We start from the raw sequence: 20783 nt of genomic DNA on the forward strand, positions 1-20783 counted from the left end.
TGTTAATTTTACGACAATATGATCGTGGACTTCTTTTCCTCCATTTCAATTTCAATTATTTAGTCTTTTTTTAGATTTATAACCAGTTCATTTTCCAACAGCCATTGAGCTGTGGCATTTGCAGAAATGTATGCTCTTCTCTCAAGCTGTTCCATATTTTGGTCACTATTTAGTGTTCATATTATCTAATTTCGTATTTATGTTAGAAAATAACTGCCATAGCAGTGTGACAGTTGTACTATTGTGGTTGCTGTCAGCTGTTCTTTCCAAGTTAATGTTTGTGTTGTGAGCAAATGGTGTTTGTAACGTGTTGTCAAGAGTCATATTTGTATCGCTCTCCAATGTTTCATTCATGAGCAGTATATCGCTCTGGGAGATGCGTGACATTGTCTCCTCAATTGTAAACATTGTGTCGTCATTATTCTGCTGCAGAGCATCATTTGTCAAACCTGCGACACTCAACTCTGACCTTCTTAAACTTTCTGTGGTAGGCATTCATGGCACCTGAACTTCAGTTGTTCGATCGCGCAATTCTATGCCATCTTGGCTGATTACGTTTTCGCTGTTGTTATCAACAATGGACATATATTTTTCTGCCATGCTGTATGAATGTGCAAAAATAAAAATTTCACAAAAAATGGAAACATATCATATGCTAATTATTACACTTGATAATTGTAATTTACGCGATGTCAAAGCCTGTTTTACGTCTACTATGACATGCAAACTATTGTGTTGCAATTCTTTGTTTTACTGACAACGCGTATAACACTGAAAAATTTTTGTAGATTTTCCACTATAAAATTCGATAAGGGAATAATGAGGAAAAGGTTTCTATCTACATCAAAAGATGCACTACCAAGCATAACCGTGCAAGCAACTTGCATAGCAATCCCACCTTTTCTGCTCCGAACAAAATAGCTTACTATGGAAAATTTTGCATAACCTGGGACCAGCTCTTACTTCTTTCCAAAATTTCTCCTCTGTTTTTGCCTTTTTGCTTTACTTGCTCCCCATTGTGATTCATGCAAACAGAAAATACAGACAATTAGTTTTTATGACTAATAACAATGTCATAGAAATTTCTTACTATAACAATATAGTTAGCGAACCCTACTTACAACCGGTGTCATGAAGTCGTGGCACTTAGGTCACCAGTTGTATTATAATAATAAAAAATATAATTAAAAGGAAAGAATAAAAGGAAATTTGATTGTTAAGTGTCATTTTACTTACAGTAAAAAGAGAATATTACTACAACTGCATTACTATGAAATGTTCCACGTGTACGAAATTGTGCTATTGTTCATTCACTTTACCTTGCGTTGTTTCTTTTTTCTATGTGCATCACTGTATATACAATTTAATTATATTTCTCATCTACTGAAAGCTTCTCCTTCTGTTAATTTTACGACAATATGATCGTGGACTTATTTTCCTCCATTTCAATTATAGATGCAGGCAGCCAACTCCAGGGAACACCAGTGCCTCTCAAGATGATATAAAATATGAAGGAATTCTTCTTAACTTGGTTCTAATTCATTTGAATAAAAATACTTAATACTGTTATTAAGTCCTCTCTTACTCAGAAACACACATGATAAAATACACTCATAGCCCATCATACTCCGAGCAGTACGGCTTAACAAAACTTCTACATTCAAGAGAGTGAAACAAAATCATGCACAAAAAAGTAAATTATGTTTTACGGTCATTTGTCTGTGCTTTACTGTGCATTCATAACTAATGTCTTTGCCGACACTTATAGTCAGTCTTTTGATTATACCTTTATTGCTGTTTCATTTTTAAATAAATTTGAACTTTATCATATCTGGGGGGTTCATTTGCCATGTGTCTACACAGTGTGGATTACAATGGGATGAAGTGACTCGTGTGACACGTCAACCAACAACTCTTTACAGTACTATATGAACAGGTGGAGCAGGCATGGCATAATGTTATCAGGTGATTAATTCGGTCAGTAATGACTATCTTCAGACCAGAGTAGAAATGTGTTATATATATCACGCTACTTGTGATGGTACAGTAAAAATCATTAGTAATTTTGGCTTTTTCAAACAAATAAAACTGTGGTGTGTAAAGAGCACCATTGAAGTGTACATACTGCACATGAATAGAGACACAGTTACATATTTTCTTGGATCACTGAAAACTTTTTCATGACTACACCACAACTTGTAAGCTTTCCTTTGTAGTATTTGATACTCACTGCTGATGGAGAGTATCAGAACTTCTTATGTGGGAAAGCAGCACAGTAAATGGGAAGCACTTCACATAACCTCCTAGGGACTATTTTTGGCTTTGGAGGAGTGACTTATAAAGGAGCATATTAACAAAGTATTACCGTAGAATTTTTGTTTATAATGAGTGCTTTTTGTTAAAGTTCTATTACACTGATACCAGGAAAGAAATGTTATATGTGGCTGCAAATGTTTCTTTCATTGTATCTACTGCATTAAGAATATTTGTAAAATGTTAACATCTCTTTCGCATTTTGTTCCAGAAACACATCAGATGTTGTCAGTAATGTCTCGGATGTCTATCGCATTGGGACATTTGCACAAATATATGAGATGCAAGATCTTGGTGACAAATTGAGACTTGTTGTGATGGCCCATCGTCGTATAAGACTTCTGGGCCCACTTATTGATGAGGTGGAATCACAGGGTGAGATGGCTTGCCTTTATATTCAACAATCTATAATGTCTTCTTATTTGACTTTTCATTTTGCTAGTCTGGCAGTCTTGTACTATGTTGACTCGTTCACTTCTTCTGTTGTTAGCTTCACCTGTATGTGGACTGAAATTAGTACCATTAATTTTCTTGTTTCGTGAGAATGGAGTAGGTGAAGCAGTTCTCTTCCTCCCATTTTTTCCTATCATCATCTCTATATTTTTCACTCTGTTTCATGCTGTAATAAAATTAGTGACCCTGACCTACAAGTTAAGTTGTTATGGAATCCAAACTTTTTCTGCAAACAGCACCCCTTCCACTTTAACAGCCATTAGTGCAAAACCAAAAAAGTAGACAAATCAGAAATAATTGCTACAAAAGGTTTTATCATTTTAATGCCTTCATTTGTGGCCCAATACAGTACGACTATTCTAGGCTTCGGCCCCCCTCCCCTCCCCCACCCCTCCCAGCAGAGTTGTGCTTAGGTCGTGGGGGTTGAAAATGTATCCTCGAAAGGGGTATTTTTGCAGTGTTATGGTTATATCTCATAAAAGACACAAAATATTGAAAACACGGTCCTATTAGAAGTTGTAGAGCATTAAATTCTGCTATCAGTGAGACCAGACACACATTAGTGAGACCAGACACGTATTTTTTGGGCCACCCGTTCCCATATTAGTGCTTTTCATATTCATGATTTTTTTTAAGTTTTAACTTTTGCGTTCAGGTAGTATCATCTAAATCAACCCACCTATCAATAAAGCAGTCCATACAGGAGTTATAGAAGAATAAATTATGCATTTGATGAGACAAAAGTGAATTTTTTGGACCACCTGTTTACCTACAGCTCCACTTTAAAATTTGACTATTTCTCAACAACAGTGAAGCCTGTTTAGATTGTAGTTCTTCAATAAGTGGTATTTACACTTTTAACATAGTACTATAGCATTCCAATGTACTTGTCTTGAACTTAGTGAATATAGCAATACAATAAAATATTAAAATTATAGAATAGATAAAAAGAAAATATTAAAAAAGGTATCATATAGAATACGATGAGATTCAGTTAACTGACATGAAGATGGAGGCAAGATAAGAAACCCAATTCTTGAAATCAATTGGTGGTGATTATATTTCATAACAACAAAAATTGTAGTTAAATAGTTAAAGGTAAGAAGATGAAAAGGTGAAAAAATAGGTTGGCACACAAATTTCACAAACGTCAATGTTTCACTGTTGTTGGGTCGTTTGGCTTCTCGAAGTTTGTAATTTCCGATTCAGTGTCTGTTATCCCATCACTCAGCTCCTCAAAGTCTGTGATTTTTGTCGCTCCATATATGCCGTCTACATCTTTGTCAACATCTGGTTCATCAGTTTCATCTGGTTGGAGGGAATTAGTGCAGGAGTTCCCATTACGGTTGGCACAAATCAGTGCACACTTATCCCAGTCTGTCAACACCTACGACCACCAGCACATCCCTTGTTGCATTTGCAGAAAATTGTAGGAGTATGAACAGAGTCAAGACCAAACTTTGAAGTCTCACATCCCCAGAGGAGCAGATCCATGTGGTGTCCTAACCACATTTGTACTTGTAGGTAAGTTGTCAATGTTGGCAGGGCTGCTTCAGATGTTGGTGTTAGGGATGCCAGGTTGAATAGGTTGAATTCGTATTTCACAAGGGCTTTGGCAACTAGTTCGAATCACAATTTCCCCCTGCCACCCCCTCCCCCTGCCACAGTCTCTCTCTCTCTCCCCCCTGCCACCCTCTCTCTCTCTCTCCCCCCTGCCACCCTCTCTCTCTCCCCCCCCCCTGCCACCCTCTCTCTCTCCCCCCCTGCCACCCTCTCTCTCTCCCCCCCTGCCACTCTCTCTCTCTCTCTCTCTCTCTCTCTCTCTCTCTCTCTCTCCCCCCCTTCCACACTCTCTCTCACTCCCCCCTGCCACCTTCTCTCTCCCCCTCCCTCCCTCCCTCCTCCTACCTTCAACCCTCCTCCCCCCTCTTTCTCTCTCCCTTCCTTTCTATTCTAACCTTCTGCCTTTTCCTCTCTGCTCCCTTTCTTTCTCACCTTCTGCCTCTTCCTGTCTTCTCCCTTCCTTTCTCCCTTCCTTTCTCCCTTCTACTTCTACTTCTCCTTCTCCTCACACCTTTCCACCTCCCATCTCACATCATGTATTTATCATTTTCATAATGTTCTACAACGTGTGTATTCACAAAATATGGAGATAAGTGAGAGGGGAAAGGAGACCCAATTTCCTCTATGTATATGATTAAGTTATCTAGTTGGTACACAGGATTTATGTTTTAACCGTAACTTTGTAATAATTTATTCTTTTTCTCCTTAATCAACCACCTACACATACATCTGTAGTCTGTAAACTACTGTAAATTGCATGACAGATGGTAATCCCATTCTACTACGTAAACAGATGGTAATCCCATTCTGCAGTGTATCTAGGTTTCTTCCCACTTTATTCACTAATGGAGATTGGAAAGAATATTTGCTTAGATGCCTCTTTGTTAACTGTAATTAATCTACCCATGTGTTCAAGGTCCCTACAGAAGTGATACGAAGGCGTTTTAGTATATTCCTTGGTTCCATATTTTATGCTGGTTCTTGAAAATTAGGAAGCAGGGTTCCTTGCTGTAGTTGATATTTATCTACTAGTGTCTACCAGTTCAGTTTCTTCAGCATTTCTGTGGCACTCTCCTGTGAGTGATACATTCTGGCAACAATCTGTGCTACGCTACTTCGTACATGTTCAGATCTCATGTTTCACATATTTTGTATGGTTCTCACATAGACTTAAACAATATTCTAAGGTGGGTTGCATAAATATGTTGTAAGCATTCTCCTTTGTAGACTGATTACATTTTCCCAGTATCCTACCAATGTGCTGAAGTCTGCCATCTACTGTACCTGCAACTGAGGTGGGATCATTCCATTCCATATCCTTATTCGTTGTTACATCTAGGCATTTGTATGAGTTGACTATTGTGATAGAGACTCTACAGAAAGTCAGGGATGACCACAGAACCTTCCGAGGCTGGACTGACTGGCCAGGGTCGACAGCACTAGTTTGGCGAGTGTGCACAGGGAGGACAACAACGAGATGAAACTGGACAACAGAGATGTCATGGCAGAATAACAAAGTCCAGGTGAGTAGTCCAGGAGCAAAAACCTAAGATGTAGTGAAAACTGAGACCAAACCAATGACGTGCAAGGAAAACAATATGAGAGTGCAGCGGATACATGAGTGGAGACAAGAGTTGCAGTGCCGATAGCTTTGTATTACGTCCACGAGCACTGAGTGGTGGGCAAGAGAGGCATGGCCGTGTCTGGTGGCAATAGAGTTCCATTCCCTCCAGCAGGCTTTCGAGGTCACCAGCTGGGAAACTTGAAACAGATGCATAGGGCCAGAAGCATTCTGAATGATGCTTCAAAAGGTGGGCTGGTGGCATGATTGGTGTCCTGCCACTTAAGTTCTTCCGGCTGGTGTGAGGTACCGGAAGTACCTGGCAAAGTACTGGGTTGTGGCAGTTTAGGCAAGAGTGGCCAAGGTTGCGGAGGCTCTGTGCCTCCATCTGGAGCCCAGGAGTGCAATTTATACACATGCAGTTGTGGAATTGGGAAAGGTGGGCATTCCAGGTCCATTAGAGCCACCAAAGGTGATGCAGGTGGAAGGCATAGGTGGAGTTGGTTTGACAGCAATCCAAACCCCTTGGAGTGTCAACTGTTATTGTGATTGATTGACAATTCATACAGTAAACAGGGCGGTCAGGATGATGACACTATATCTGACTCAGTGTCAAGCAGGAGAACATCAGTGATGACCGACAGATGGTAGGAGAGGTGTGCCCATGCCTGGAACTCCAGCTTGGCATTCTTCAAAAAATATATGGGCCACCTATGGAGTTCATAGTGCATGATGTGCTATAAGAAACAGTCAAGGTGCGTGTATGCTGCAGTGTAAGCAGTCATAATGGGAAATTCATGTGAGGTGTGTTGCTATTCCACATCTGCATGGAAACATGAGATTTCCTACTGGACACACAGGTACGCGAGATAGAGCATCTGCATTAGCGTTTTATGCTTTGTGCTTGTATTTAATGGTATAACTGTAGGAGCTGAGGAAGAGTGCCCAACACTAGAGCTGTTTTGCAGCCCAGTCTGGAAGACGTGAGGGCAGCCAGAATAGTGGGTTCTGGTCAGTAATGAGAGCACTGGGGAACAAGTGCCTGAAGTTCATGCAGTGTCACATGATGCATGTGGGGAATGGCGTCCCCTTGCCCTGACAGCTTATGATAAATATTTTGGAGATGCCGATCTTTCCCTCAACAGGTTCAGTGCGACCAGTTACACAGATTCCACTTGTATGTGTGTTGTGAAGTAGTATGGACATGACGGAAGACCCCTGCAGTCCATGCCGCCCGGAGTGTGACTGGCTATTCTTCAGAGGTGATCAATATATCAGAAACTGATGGTCACAGTGCCGCCATCTAGTAAGTGATTAACAAATAATTCCCCACCCATCCACCCACCCACCCAAGGGCCTCATGAGCTGCTCGTTCGCTGCCTGTGCAATTTTAAAAATATTGTTTAAGGAAGGATTGTCCAGCTTGAGGACTGCCATGCATACTACAAAATCAGGAGCCAGTTGGACCATGACTTCCCGAATTAAAGTTGGTATATGAGGTTTTGGAAGCTGGGCTCGCACAAGTGAAATCGCAGCAGTGACTCAGTCCTTGTAAACCAGCAACCTGGGAGTGATTCTACTGACTGATGATATTTATGAAGTTCGAGTCATTGCACATTTCTTAGACTGTGAGTGCGATTGGATTGAGAGGGTAGACAACTCTTGCCTCTGGGGAAGCTCAAGAAAGGAAGAGCAACTGTTGGAGAGAGTCATCAGGGACCTGAAAAGTAGTGAATTGCTGTTTCAGCCACTGTAAATTAAGTGCCCCAATCCTCTTTGGGATTATTGAAAGGCGGAAATGTGGGTGGGCAAAAACAAGAGGAAAATGGGCTGTGGAGACTGCACAGCAGAATAACAAAAGTTCAAATGAGTAATCAAAGAGCAAAAACCTGAGACATAGCAAAATCTGAGACCAAACCGATGGTGTGCAGTGAGAATGATATGAGTGAGAGTGCATCAAATACACAATTGAAGGCAGAGCCATGTTGTCGCTGGTTATATAGTATGTCCATGAACACTGAGTGGCTGAATAGAGGTGCATGGCTCTCCAGCCAGCACCACATCAGCGAGATGAATGCTAGGAGATGAAACAATGCTGTCTAGCAGCCACAGTCAAATTCCAAGTCCTTTGGCGGGATTTTGAAATCATTGGCCGGGATACCAAGTTGATTCCAGTTGTGAGACACTGATATTGTAGTCACAGGATAATACTTTTCTTTGTGATGTGCACATTTAATATTTTTGAACATTTAAAGCTAGTTCCCATTTTGTATCACTCTGAAATCTTATCAAGATCTGACTGATTATTATGTAACTGTTTTCGGTTAGTAACTGGCTTTTAGATAACTGTGTCATTTCCAGAAAGCTTGTAGTTTCTATTACTGTTGTGTGTCAGGTCACTAATTTACAATATGAACAGTAAGGAACCTGACACACTCTCCTGAAGTTACTTCTACATTTTTCAGTGAGTCTCCATCCAAAATAACAGACTGCATCATCCCTACAAAGAAATGCTCAGTCAATTCACAAATTTCATTTTCACAAATATCCTTTGATACTCTGTATGGCCATACTTTTGTTAGTAAGTGTTGATGTGATACAAAGTCAGATGTTTTTCAGTAGTCAAGAAATACTGCGTTTGCTTGAATGAATGCCTTGATCCTTGGATTTCAGGATGTCATGTGAGGAAATTGTGAGTTTATTTCTAGACCAGTTTCATTACTCTGTCATGTATACAAACTTCTGGAAGAATGATCTTAAATAAGCTCTTGTAGTTGGCCCTCTGCTAATACCTCAACAAGCTAGATGTTGTCCTGGTAAAAGCTGCACTGGACAGCTGCTGAATCTTATGCAGTTCATAGAAGATAGGTTTGAAGCTCATAAGGTGACAGGGGTGGTATTTGTTGACTTATTAACAGCCTACGACACTGTCAACCACTGGCTACTACTACTCCAGGTATACAAATGACCAAGGATTTTAGCCTAACTAGGTTCATCATAGCAATTGAGTGACATTCAAGGGCAACACAGCCAATGAAGAATACAGAAAAACAGTCTTCCCCCAAGGAAGTGTATTGGCTTCAGTCGTATTCGACATGTATACAAACAACGGACCTATTGCCCCCAACACCAGGAGTTTCTGGGATGCTGATGACCTTGCTCTTGCCACTCAGAGCTCAGATTTTGACTCAGTGGAGAACACCGTCAAGAGTGCCCTTGAAAACCTATCAAGATACTATGGCACAAATCAGCTTAATCCAAACCCCTCGAAGACTCAAGTGTCTCCTCTGCATTTGAGAAATAGGTTGATGATAGTATGGTCAGGAGTTGAGTTACAACATTGCTACAATCCAAAATACCTAGGAATGACAGTGGACAGATCTCTTGCTTTCAAGAGACACTACATGAATTGCAAGTTGAAGGTTTTCGCCAGGAACAATCTGTTAATAAAATTGGCCAGATCACAGTGGGGCTGAACCTGAAACCATTTGAACCTCTGCACTTGCATTACCGTATTCTGCAGCAGATTATGCTTGTTCTGTTTGGTATAATTCATCACGTTGCAAACAGGTAGACATAGGTAGGTCTTAATGACGCCTGCAGAATTATAGCAGGTGGTTTGAAATATATTCCTGATGAATGGATTTACCACCTTGCAGGAATAGCACCATCTCCCATTCAAAGAGAAATTGTGGTGAATAAAGAATGAAAGAAAATGGAACAAGAAAAAACCCATCCTCTGTATGGGCATAAACTGCATTCGCAGCGATTGAAGTCAATGGAGTGTTTCCTTGGAACATCAAAGGTACTTACTACCACTGCTGAAAACAGCAGGGTGCAGCTTTGGAGGGATAAGACTTCCCTTCCCTTTGGCTGAAACAAAGTTTCTGAATCTCTGCCTCCAAGACATGACGTGAAATGGATGACCTGGAAATCTTTGAATAGGCTGAGATCAGGAGTGGGTAGATCAAGATTTTATCTGGCCGGATGGGTGTACATAACCGAAAACAATATTAAATGTGATTGTGGAGAAGTCCAGACCATCCAGCACATGCTTCAGTGTCGCCTGTGCGCAGCTCCGGTATTGAAGAAGACCTCCATCAAGCAACAGAAAAGGGACTGGAAGAGGCCAAGTTTTGGTCAAAGACTGTATGACATGCTAACTGTGCATCTATCTGTCATGAGAGGAAAAAAAAAATTCACATGACTGTTGCTTCCACTATCCCTACTGGATGGCAAGGAGGAAATTATTATATTCATAATAACTCACTATGTTTGAGTTCAGATGATGATCTAAGATTTTACAACAGATGGATGTCAGTGATTTAGATATTAGTTTTGGGATCCCTTCTGCTACCATTCTTGTAGACAGGAGTGACCATTGCGTTCTCCCACCTATTGGTCACAGTGTTTCCTTTGAGAGGGATCTGCAATACGTTATGGTTAAATGATGGTCTACTTCAGGAGCAAGTTCTTTAGGCATTCCATTGAGCCCTGTAACTTTATCAATTTTAGTAATTTCCCAATACCACTGACGCTAATACTAAATAATACATCTTTGCATTGATGCAAAAAAAAAAAAAAAGGGTTCAATATTGATGCTTTTAATTTGATACCCTCAGATTCAGTTCCTGTGCCATACTTTAGTGTCTGTGCCAACTTTGATGCCAGTGATTGCCTTTATGTAAGATTAGAATTTCTTTGCATTTTGTGTTAGGTCTCATGATAAAGTTCTGTTGCAGTAGTTATTAAAAGTTTCATGCTTTACACTTCCAAACAAATTTCATTTAGTGTCTGTACATCTATACTCTTATGTTTTGTTTTACATCTATTGCGCAGTATTTGCTATCTCAAGTTCCTGTATTCAGATCAAATACTACTGCTTCTTTATGCAATTCATGTAAATCTTACAACTTATTGTAGATACTCTTCATACTTTGGTAATCATTGTTGCTATAACCATCTCATGATCACTCATAACAGTTTCATTGTATGTGCTAGCGAGCTGAGATTTTCTGTTAACTTTTTATTTACATATGGGAGTGAGTCTAGTGATCAATAAAGAGATGCAGTTGTAAGTTTATGTTCAGTTTTGAGTCTGATATTCCCCAAAAAAATGTAGTATTTTTTAGTGAATTTGAGCTTTTCGTCCATTGCAACAAAAACACCACTTCATTCGCATGAGCTTATCCTTTTCATGTATTCTTAGATTTATACCAGAAATCTAACTGCTGTCAGTTTCACATTTTGGTGAAGGTGCCATATATAGGCATACCATTGTTTTATGATAAAGTCGTGTGGATAGACTTTTAGTAGTAGCTGTCCCAGCTTGTAGGCAGACATCTTTGATTTTGTCATATGCTAGAAGTGCAAAGGGTGTAATTAACGAGTACACTACAAGAATAGTTTTTTAAATCATATAACATAGTTTTTTTCCTCACTTTACGGTGTTCTAGGAACTGTCACAATTTAGTACTCCATTTCACCTGTAAAATTAGCGTCTTTGGATTAGCTTCCTGTTGTTGAAATATTTGGTTGATTGGTTGTACAATGGACGAATACGTACAGCACAGTGTTAAAGGTAGAATCCTTAAAACTTTATGTAACTGGAGAAACTTGTGGCTGCTTGTATAGGCATGAACACTTTTTTAAAATTTTGTTCCAAGACTATTAACAAAAGAAGGGCAATTAACCTTATAATGGTTCTCAGCCCTCACACCTGATATTGCAGTGACACAGAAAAACAATTTTTACACTCATTGTAGCAATTTTTCTGATCTTTTGCAGATTTATGTGAAGTATGTCAACCTGCCTGCTATCACAAAACTTGTTTGTACTGTGGACTTTCAACTTAGTGTTTTGCATAGTTGTGAAGTAATAGTCAGAAATGGACTGATGTTTATGAAAAAGGAGGAAGGCATGGTGATGTACTCAGTAGACACACACACATATTTATCCTGCCAACTGGTTATACTGTAGCTTGTGCCATACAGGAAAACAGTTTCTGCTTCAGGCTATCTATAAAGAACTCGGTGCACACAGAAAACCTTCTTTATTGCTTCTTTGAAGAACGCTTTTGTGTTTCCTTTATGTCATTGTAATTATTTCAGTAACTAGAAAGCACTCCCTGCATGTGCACTAACATTCAGATCAATACTAAATGCTCATTGTACACTCTGTTTCACAAGGGAGAGACAGAAGTAGCTGAATAACACTCTCTTCACATTGGACATTTACAGATATCTGCATGAAACAAGAGAAGGTGTAAAAAAAATGCTGCAGTGGTTTGTGTATGTATCTGGAGAGATATACACACACCACGCAGGACTGTTTTACACTTTCTTCTTGTTTCATGCACATAACTGTAAACATTCAATATGACTGGAATTGTGTGGGTCACTATAGAAACAAATTTTCTAAATGAGAACAGTCTGCTACACCAGTTATTATTTGGATTAAATTTTCCATTTATTTTGCATTCTGCACAACCGCACAGTTTTGGCAGTGTTCAGTGTAGTCCTGGTCCTTTTGGACTGTTATCTATATAAATGCTGGTTTGCTTACTTTTATGTGAAATCTTCATTAATAGTGACAGTTCATTGACCCATTTTCTCTGATTACTTACTGTTAAAAAGAAAACCTTTGTTGTTATAATTCCTCGTGTCAGATACCTCGTTACAGGAGCGAATCAGAAGAGACTTGGTTTGTTAATTGAAGATTGCACTTACACTGCAAAGTAATCAGAGAGAATAAGCTCATGAATTGTCACTACTGCTGAAGATATCACATAAAAGGAAATCAACCAACTGTCATAAGGACAACATGTTGATGCAGAACATGAGATACCATGCAAGAAGCACTGTCAAGAGCCACTACAAAATGGGTATATAGTTGGGGAATTTAAAGTAAAAAGTTAAAATCAGTTCAGAGTCTTGCTGCTAGATTGGTTGCTGATGAGGTCGATCAGTACAGGAGTATTACAGAAATGCTCTGTGAAATCATATGGGAATCTCTGGAAGAAGGAAGACATTCATTTGTGGAACGCTATTGGCAAAGTTTAGAGAATTTGCATTTGTGACAGTTTACAGACTTAATCTGTTGTCACCAATATACATCTTACATAAGGACCACAAAGCTAAGGTGAGAGAATCCAGGGTTTATAAGACGGCAGCTAGTCAGTTTTCTCTTGCTACATTTGCGAATGTAACAGAAAAGAGAGTGATCATACTCCAATTAAAATTATTTTGCGTGTGACGTTTCAGTGAGTCAAGCAATAGGGGCAACCACCATCCAATTGTAATTCATTCTTGAGTGTCATGCTCACTGTGTTGTCTGTTTTCAGTGCCTTGTGAAGCGAGCTGGTTGCAACAGTACATCCTGCCACTGCAATATGTCAACCACAAAGCAATTTTAATCAAACTGTAGTAATGGTACGAGGTGCCCTCCTCCATGCATAATACCATAGCTTGAGGAGTACATGTGGAATCCACCAAATGACATTCAGTGTGGGAAACTCAGAAAATTTGTTTTGAAATCACGAAAAATAAAAAAAGATAAAAAGACTGTGATAACAGTAAGTGAGATAAGGAAAGGACAAACTGAAGGTAGCAGCATATACAAAACAAAAATTAGGGGCAGCAGTAGAAAGTTAATGTAAAAAGAAAGGATGCAGAAGCCTCTTTCCCTTTCTTTCATATTTTTCCTTTTTCATCTCTTCATTTCAATGTATTGGGGAAAGTTGTGAAAGATCCAGGAGTCTGTGCGTTCTGTTTTGTGCGCGTGCCCCCGCCCACACACACACACACACACACACACACACACACACACACACACACACACACTCTCCCTCTCTCTCTCTCTCTCTCTCTCTCTCTCTGTCTCCTCCTCTCTCCTTCCCTCTCTCCCTCTCCCCCCTCTTTTTTTTTGGGGGGGGGGGTGTTGTTTATTGTCCATTCAATGTTGCTGTTACTGCATTGCAGAGTATTGTCAGTTTTTGAGCTAAAATATGATCTTCAGAGTCCACTTACTTCAGCTTCAGAAAGTCACATTGGCAAATAATTACATACACATGAGGGGGAACGGTAGGGGAATACAACTTAAAAGATGATGTATCTAAATATTTTAGTGGATAAGGTGGCAATAGAATTAACTGTAATTTTTTAGCCTAAATGATATTTCAGTCTGACAGTGCAGTTTAATTTTAGATGAGACAGATGTAGATCGCCGGCGTCGCAAACGCCGTAAGAAGAAGAATAATAATGTTGAGGAAGGACAGATAGTTGCTACTGAATCATCACCCCCATCATCACAGCAACAACAACCATCACCACCAGCAGCAGGAACTGCAGATACACGTGCTCAAGCTGCAGAGGATGAAAAGCAGCAGGCAAAACCCATACTTATGGTGGAGGTTGAAAATGTAACTCATGAGAAGTTTCGCCAAACAGAAGAGGTCAAGGTATGGGCATAATAGAAATATGATTTAATTCTAAGGTATGATATTGGAATATGTTAATGATTTCAGATTAGATATTTATTATTGTTTTTTTCCCAAAACGTTTTGGAAATTGATGTATGTGTAAAATGTTATCCATAGGCCCCACTGTTAGATGTGTTTTGTATTGCACGGTAAGCATAACCACCACAAATTTCCAACATGGTTGTGTTGTAACGAGGTTCCCAGACTCGTTTAATGTAACATTTCATTGCTAAAGTTTGGAACATAAGTCACCCACATGTCTGGACTGTGTTCTATAATATGTAATGTGCCTACTCTTCCTTGAACACTCGCTCGGTGTTCAGGTCAGGGATGTAGTTAGGATTTATAAGTGATGTGTGCTTGAGAATGATGTATTCATGTTCAGAAAAAAGAAATCATATCAGTTTATTTTCTTGTAGGGGGGATTGCCAGGTGTAGTGGAAGAGGGTCGGGAGGTTTGTAACTTCATTAGCCTCAGATGAATCTTGGAGGAAACCAGAAGAGATGTCTGATCTCTGTGGTCGTGACTCTGAGAGCACTTCATCTCACAAGTCAGATGACCTAGAGCGTGAGGCGATTGGTTGATTTTGTTGATAATAGGTTGGACTATTCTGGCATGAACCACTTGCTTGTTACCGCATCAGCGAAAGGTGACCGATGAAAAAGTGGTCTTTTTGTAAAATTTAAATAATAAAAATTTATGACTGTTGGACAGGAACATGATAATTGAAAAAGAGAGAGAGATGCTACAATTAGACATAGTAGAGATAATGAAATGAAATAGAAAGTGAACACAGACTTCTAGTTATATGACTACAGGGCAATAAGAACAGCACTAACTTTAAATTTAACAGACACTGATATCAATATATACTGAAATTTTGTCAGCTAATTATGGAAAGGAATGAGATGGATCATCAATATAAATTACTGTCACCAGTGCATGGGTTTCCCTGACTGTTATCTCTACCTTAAATTAGCAGATAATGCAAAGATAATAAGAGGCATTGGTGTGTAATTTTTGAAAAGAAAATAATAATTTTTATTGTATTGAGTTTTTGATTGAAAGAAATTTGAATTTTTGTCGGTATGTGGGTTGCATTATTGCTGTTTCAGTCATGAAATTGCACTACACATAAAGAGAAGAAGAAAAATACATTTTCATTAAAACTGTTCATTAAAGTAATAAATTCCTATAATCTCTGTACAGAGCAGGTCATTTATAGAAGTGATTTATATTTTTACGCCATGATTGATGATGCATTGGCAGCTGCCTTTATGCCTTTTTCTCCAGCGTGTTTTAGTGGCTCAGTAGATAAATAAAGTTTAAATAAATAATTAATAAATAAATAATTAATAAATAAAGTTTAAAGTCAGGCAGACTGCAGATCTCTGAAGGTTTTTTCACATTTTCCTCAAAGAGAGCCTCGTCAGAATTTAGAGGCGCACATTCATATGTACCGTTATCTATACCACTGTATTATCATTGAAGTGATTAAGTGACAAAGGAAAAATAAATAATACAGTTAGATGAGTATACATGAAAAATTTGTTATCTTTACGTGCTCCCTACATATTTGTTCTATTACATTTGTCCCCAGTGGCTACTGGAAACAGGAATTTGTTAATGAATGGTTACAGCAGCCAGTAGTCTAGTATCAGTTTGCTTTCCACACTGTGTGAGGCAAGTATTTAGCATAGGTTTATAGGTGTTAAGTTAATTTGATATCATTATTTGCATTTTGTTTGGTGTTGCACTGTGTTTAGGTTCAAATCTTTATTGATTTCTGCAGCACATTTACATTCTATGAGGATTGAGATACAAGTGTTGTTACTTTTATTTTGGCCTTGAGTGAAGTGGACTGTACAAACATAAACACAAAGTTTATAAATCTCACTTAAATAAGAAAATCTTAATTACACGTAATATTGCAAATCTTAAAGGTAGTTTCCTGTTAATGACCTAGTCTTTATTTATTCTTTTTCTGTTGGTTATTGGTGTGTGACGCCGAAGTGTCACTGTCTGTTTTAGCTATTTGTCCCCATACTGCAATCCATTTGTGCTACAAGGTTGTTACAGTTATTGGATGCAGTAGATGACCAATACCATTGTTCGGCTTGTTGAGACTTATTGTCTGATATGACACTATCACATAAAGCAGGCACAAGTACAGTGATTTGTATTCAATGCCATTACTCTCCTGGGAGACTATGATGACCCAACAGTCTTGCAGTGAAAGTTGAGGAGGTACAAGACATGAGAGATCCGGCACTCATATAGTCAAGTAATACACTATGCAATCTTCTTTACACTCCTTTCGTTGCTTCTGAGTACCCATGACGAGCACATGTCACTCAGCAGTGTTCTTGCACAAGTATAGCATACTTCGCAGGCTCCACATACTCACCATTAAGTTTACACAGTACCTTGAATTATTACATTTAATGTTGCTCTCATTTCATAGTCTACTCTGTACTTGTGCCAATCTTTTCACATCATCCAGTGCCTAATACTGCATCCTTCACTACTTCCACGAAAATATTGCCCATGTCCTCATGTGATATTTTAACATAATTGATATGACCTAAGGTCACTTTATCAATACACCTTTGTTGCACAACATTTTAAGGCATCATTTTGGCTCTGCTCTTCACAATTCTTTAGTGGGTACACAATGTCTACCATGTACTTCATTATATATACTTTGTCAACACACACCGAATAAGCTAACATGTTGATTGAGTAATACTTAGAAACTTCATTCTCTTTCAAGTAGAGATCACAACCCATACTCCAGTTCATTACACTGTGTGCAAATAGCAAGCATTTTGGAAGAGGTCTGATCAATTTATAACTGAACCTCAAAACCTTGGAGGAGAATAGTCCACTTGTACTACCTACTTGAGAGCTAAGTCCAATTCTGCAAGCAAGAAGATACAGGCAATTTTCTACCAAGGAAATAGACTTCTACTTGTTATAGCAAAGGATTATATTAGCTTCTATAGGCACTAGATACTCAGCAAGCTTAGTTTTCATAATCTTATATTGCATTGTGTTGCGTTTATGACACATTATAATTGTCGTCGAACCATGTGGATAACTTTACATCGCAAGTTATGAGTTCAACTCATTAAAAAAAGAAAGTTTATTTTTGTTGTGAAGTACTCAGTACCTTGTAGTTCTAGTTAAGCCACTAATACGTGTGGGTAATGTGCATTTACATTATGAGTTTTGTTGTCCAGGTTTTTCTTATACATACATAAGAAAGGTCTGTCCACCTCACCAAGTGAGGTGGCTTAGTGGTTAGCACACTGGACTCGCATTCGGGAGCACAGCAATTGAAACCTCATCCAGAAGCGTCCGCAGCTCGTGGTCTAGGGGCTAGAATTGCTGCCTCTGGGATCACGGGGTCCCGGGTTAGATTCCCGGCTGGGTTGGGGATTTTCTCTGCCTGGGACTGGGTGTTTGTGTTGTCCTCCTCCTCCTCCTCCTCCTCCTCCTCCTCCTCATCATCATCATCATCATTTCGTAACAGTGGCTGGATTGTACTGTGAAATAAACTGGACTGTGTAAAAATTGGGACTTGGTACAGGTACTGATGACCGCGCAGTTGGGCACCCCACAAACCAGATGTTACATCACGCCCGGTGGCCGTCCTGATTTAGGTTTCCCATGGTTTCCCTAAATCGCTTCAGGCAAATGCCAGGATGGTTCTTTTTCCCTATCCTTCCCTAATCTGATGGGACCTATGACCTTTCTGTTTAGTCCCCACCCCCTAATCCACCAACCAGCTGTCCATCATGGAGGTTCATTACTTTCAATACATGTTTAAAAAGAGTGGCATGTTGCTCAAATGTATTAAGTATACTAAAGCTCTATACTACTAGTGTGCCACAGTGAAGGGTCATTGGCCACAACACACAGTGTAAGCAATCATGTTCAGTCTCTTCACATTACTATTTTATTTCTTTCTTCTGAAGTAAATCTTAGGTGTGATTAGTGACTCGGGGTCTTAGTTTTGATTTCATGATAGGCTTGAGACATAAGAACACTTTGGTTCAGTTTGCATTCAACTTTATTTTCAGACTGCCATAACTTCACCTGTTTGCCTCCCCAACATTCACTGTGTCTGTTTTTAAACGTTCATTCCATTGGGCTTGCCTCAGGATGGAAACAGGATATCACAATATGTTTTATCTCTTGAACCTTTAAAAATTTATTCCATTTGTCACTCATAAAATTTGAAATGTTGTCTGTTGCCAATTCTAGGCAAATGATCCTCTGATGTTCTCCTTATAATGAGGGCCAAGGTTCAGTCTTTGTGGCATACACCTGGCGATATTTTGTGAAACCATTGTATAGAGCAATGATGTACTTCACTCCTTCCTTATGCCGTGGCAATGGCCCTTTGGCATTGAAAGATACCTGTTCTAACAGTTTGGTTGGAATAATGGGGTGTAATTCATTCGGTCAAGACTGATTTGAATGCTTTGCCTTCTGGCTGATAACACTCAACATTAAAACCCATTGAACCCAATACCAAATGTTAAGAAAATAGCGATAATTTACAATTTTATTGGTACACTTGGATATACCATAATGTCCCCAAGCAGGATTGGTGTAATTGATGAAATTGTCTACACACCATCGAGAAGATTGTGGGGTGTGACAGTGAAATAATATTTCATTATGCATTCTACCATTATTGCTTTGTTGAAATTTTTGTTTAACTACCTTCCACCGAAGATCAGCATCTTGCAATAAGCTCATGTTCTTACACATTTGTAGGTAATATGGACAGTGCGTGCCATCATGCATGAGTAGGACTAAAAAGTTGCATGTTGATTCAAGAGTTCTGTGAACTCGCTAAGCCCTTGTGGAAAACATGAAAGGGTGTCTATGATGACATTTTGTTTTCCGTCTATGTAAATAATCTCAAAACTAAATTCTTGTAGAAAGTAACACCACTACACCACGTGTGCATAGAGCTATTTACAAGTTAAGTGGAATGACAATGCCTCATGTGCTTTCTCCATAGGTAATATTTAAATTTCCTAAAGGCCCATATGACCACTGAAGCTTCCAGAACAGTGTTACAGATTATGCCTGTTTGCATTCAGTGAGTATCCTATTTGCAAAATGTATTGCACAGATGGTACTCCTACCTTCTATTTCTTTAATTTGAACGTAACCCTGAGAGGAGGTATCCATGGCCAAAGAGAAATCTTCATTCATGTCTGGACGATGCAGAAAATTTGCGTTGACTGATGCTTTTTTAATTGCTTCAAAATCGTGTTGACACTGAGCCAACCAGAACCACAAGGAGTTTTATGTATCATATTCAACAAGCTGTCACTGTTCAGTAGTTGGTTAGGTACAAAATTATGAAAGATTGAGGCCAGACCAAGGAATGACTGGAGCTGTTGCTTTGTCTGTGAGACTGAAAACATTTAATTGCCTCAGTTTTGCTTTTATCCAGATGGAGAAATAATATGGCCTAGAAATTTTATTTCCTGTCTAGCAAATTTTGACTTCTTCAAATTTATTGTTATGTTAAACTGCAAAAATCTATTGAGTACCTTATCTACAAGTTCTACATGTTCCTCCCGGGATTTGGTTTGATTAAAGAGATTGTCCACTAATGCAGTTACCTTGTTCAGTAGCTCTGGACCAAGAACACTATCCAGAGCTGAGATAAAAATTCCTACACTGATATTTAGTCCAAAAGGAAGGACATAGAATTGAGAAATTCTACCTGAGCAAGCAAAGGCCATATAAATCCTACTGTCCGGCTAAAGGGCAACCTACCAATATGAATAGCTCAAATTTATACTTGTTAAGTATTTGACTTATGAAATTTGGGTATTTGTTCATCTAAGTTTTCTTGTTTTATTGATCACTTTGCACCTAAAATGAGATGAATGTTGCCATCTGATTTTGCCACTGTGAGAAGTGGACTGCAGTACAGAGACTGCGAAGGTTCTGTTATTTGCCAGTTAGTCTTCCGTTTGATCCGTTTCCAGACTGCCTCCCTTTTTGCCCATCGCATGACATAAGACAAATGACAAAAGCTCTGGTGTGGTAATCCTATATACACCCAAATCACTCCTGGTCATTTGCTAAATACAGGTAGGTCTTTTGAGAGAAAGTTAAATCATTCATTCCTCTGCCCCACCATTAAGGATAGTGATTTGTGCACCCTTTCCTGTGTTGCTTGTACCTCGATTTGTGATTCTATTAACAAGTCCAAATGTTGTACATTAACAAATAACACTTCTGGGTAGGTAAGCTGTAAATTTATTCCCTGGCAGTACTTACTGTGTAGTGGTTTTGTTTGAATCAGTTCCAAGGAAACTTTCTATTTTGTCAACATACAGATAACATTTACCTAATCGTGCCCAGTGCTGCTATGA

General features: G+C 39.0%; 1 protein-coding gene across 1 annotated transcript in view; it reads left to right on the plus strand.

Moving 5' to 3' along the window:
• Positions 1 to 20783, plus strand: part of LOC126482343 (lon protease homolog, mitochondrial-like) — a 153901-nt gene that overhangs the window by 59040 nt on the left and 74078 nt on the right. The window contains exons 3-4 of the mRNA XM_050106424.1: positions 2525 to 2688; positions 14095 to 14348. Of these exons, the coding sequence (XP_049962381.1) occupies positions 2525 to 2688; positions 14095 to 14348 (418 nt within the window). The remainder of the gene's footprint in view (positions 1 to 2524; positions 2689 to 14094; positions 14349 to 20783) is intronic.

The sequence above is a fragment of the Schistocerca serialis genome, chromosome 5, assembly GCF_023864345.2.
Source record: "Schistocerca serialis cubense isolate TAMUIC-IGC-003099 chromosome 5, iqSchSeri2.2, whole genome shotgun sequence".
NCBI lineage: Eukaryota > Metazoa > Arthropoda > Insecta > Orthoptera > Acrididae > Schistocerca > Schistocerca serialis.